Genomic DNA, 379 nt, shown 5'->3' with positions numbered 1-379 from the left:
ACCCAGGAGAGGGATCACCAGCTCTCCCCCACAGGCGTTTGGCCAGGCTGGTGCAGGTCGGCTGCCCGATGCTGGTGCTTCTGCAGGATGAGTCTGTCCTCAATGAGACAGGTACTGAGGAGGGGGAGGCTTGTGCCCCCTCAGCATGGGAAACCCCTGCCCGCTGTCTGGCAACCGAGTGGAACACAGCCTGCCCTGCCTTCTGCTGCCAGGTGGGGTCGAGCCCCAGCCTTGCTTCCCCAAACAGCCCCTGGACTGGGAGGAGGACATCCAGCTCTACTCCTGGTTCCTGGACAGAAAGGTGAGACAGGGGCACATGAAGATGTGGGGCTGTGCCACTCCCCCGCAGGGTCTCCCCTGGGGTGCCCAGGGAGCATGG

The 379-nt window shown here is 64.1% G+C and overlaps 1 protein-coding gene across 1 annotated transcript in view; it reads left to right on the top strand.

The window, feature by feature from the left end:
* The window catches only part of CATIP (ciliogenesis associated TTC17 interacting protein), a gene marked incomplete at its 5' end in the record, with an annotated part of 2,150 nt that overhangs the window by 1,137 nt on the left and 634 nt on the right, over positions 1-379 (top strand). The window contains 2 exons of the mRNA XM_008949238.1: positions 12-111; positions 213-316. Coding sequence (XP_008947486.1) covers positions 12-111; positions 213-316 — 204 coding nt within the window. The remainder of the gene's footprint in view (positions 1-11; positions 112-212; positions 317-379) is intronic.

The sequence above is a fragment of the Merops nubicus genome, unplaced genomic scaffold (genome assembly GCF_000691845.1).
Source record: "Merops nubicus isolate BGI_N331 unplaced genomic scaffold, ASM69184v1 scaffold39661, whole genome shotgun sequence".
Taxonomy (NCBI): Eukaryota; Metazoa; Chordata; class Aves; order Coraciiformes; family Meropidae; genus Merops; species Merops nubicus.
The sequence above is the reverse complement of the archived record's forward strand: the minus strand, read 5'-3'. Positions and strand labels throughout refer to the sequence as shown.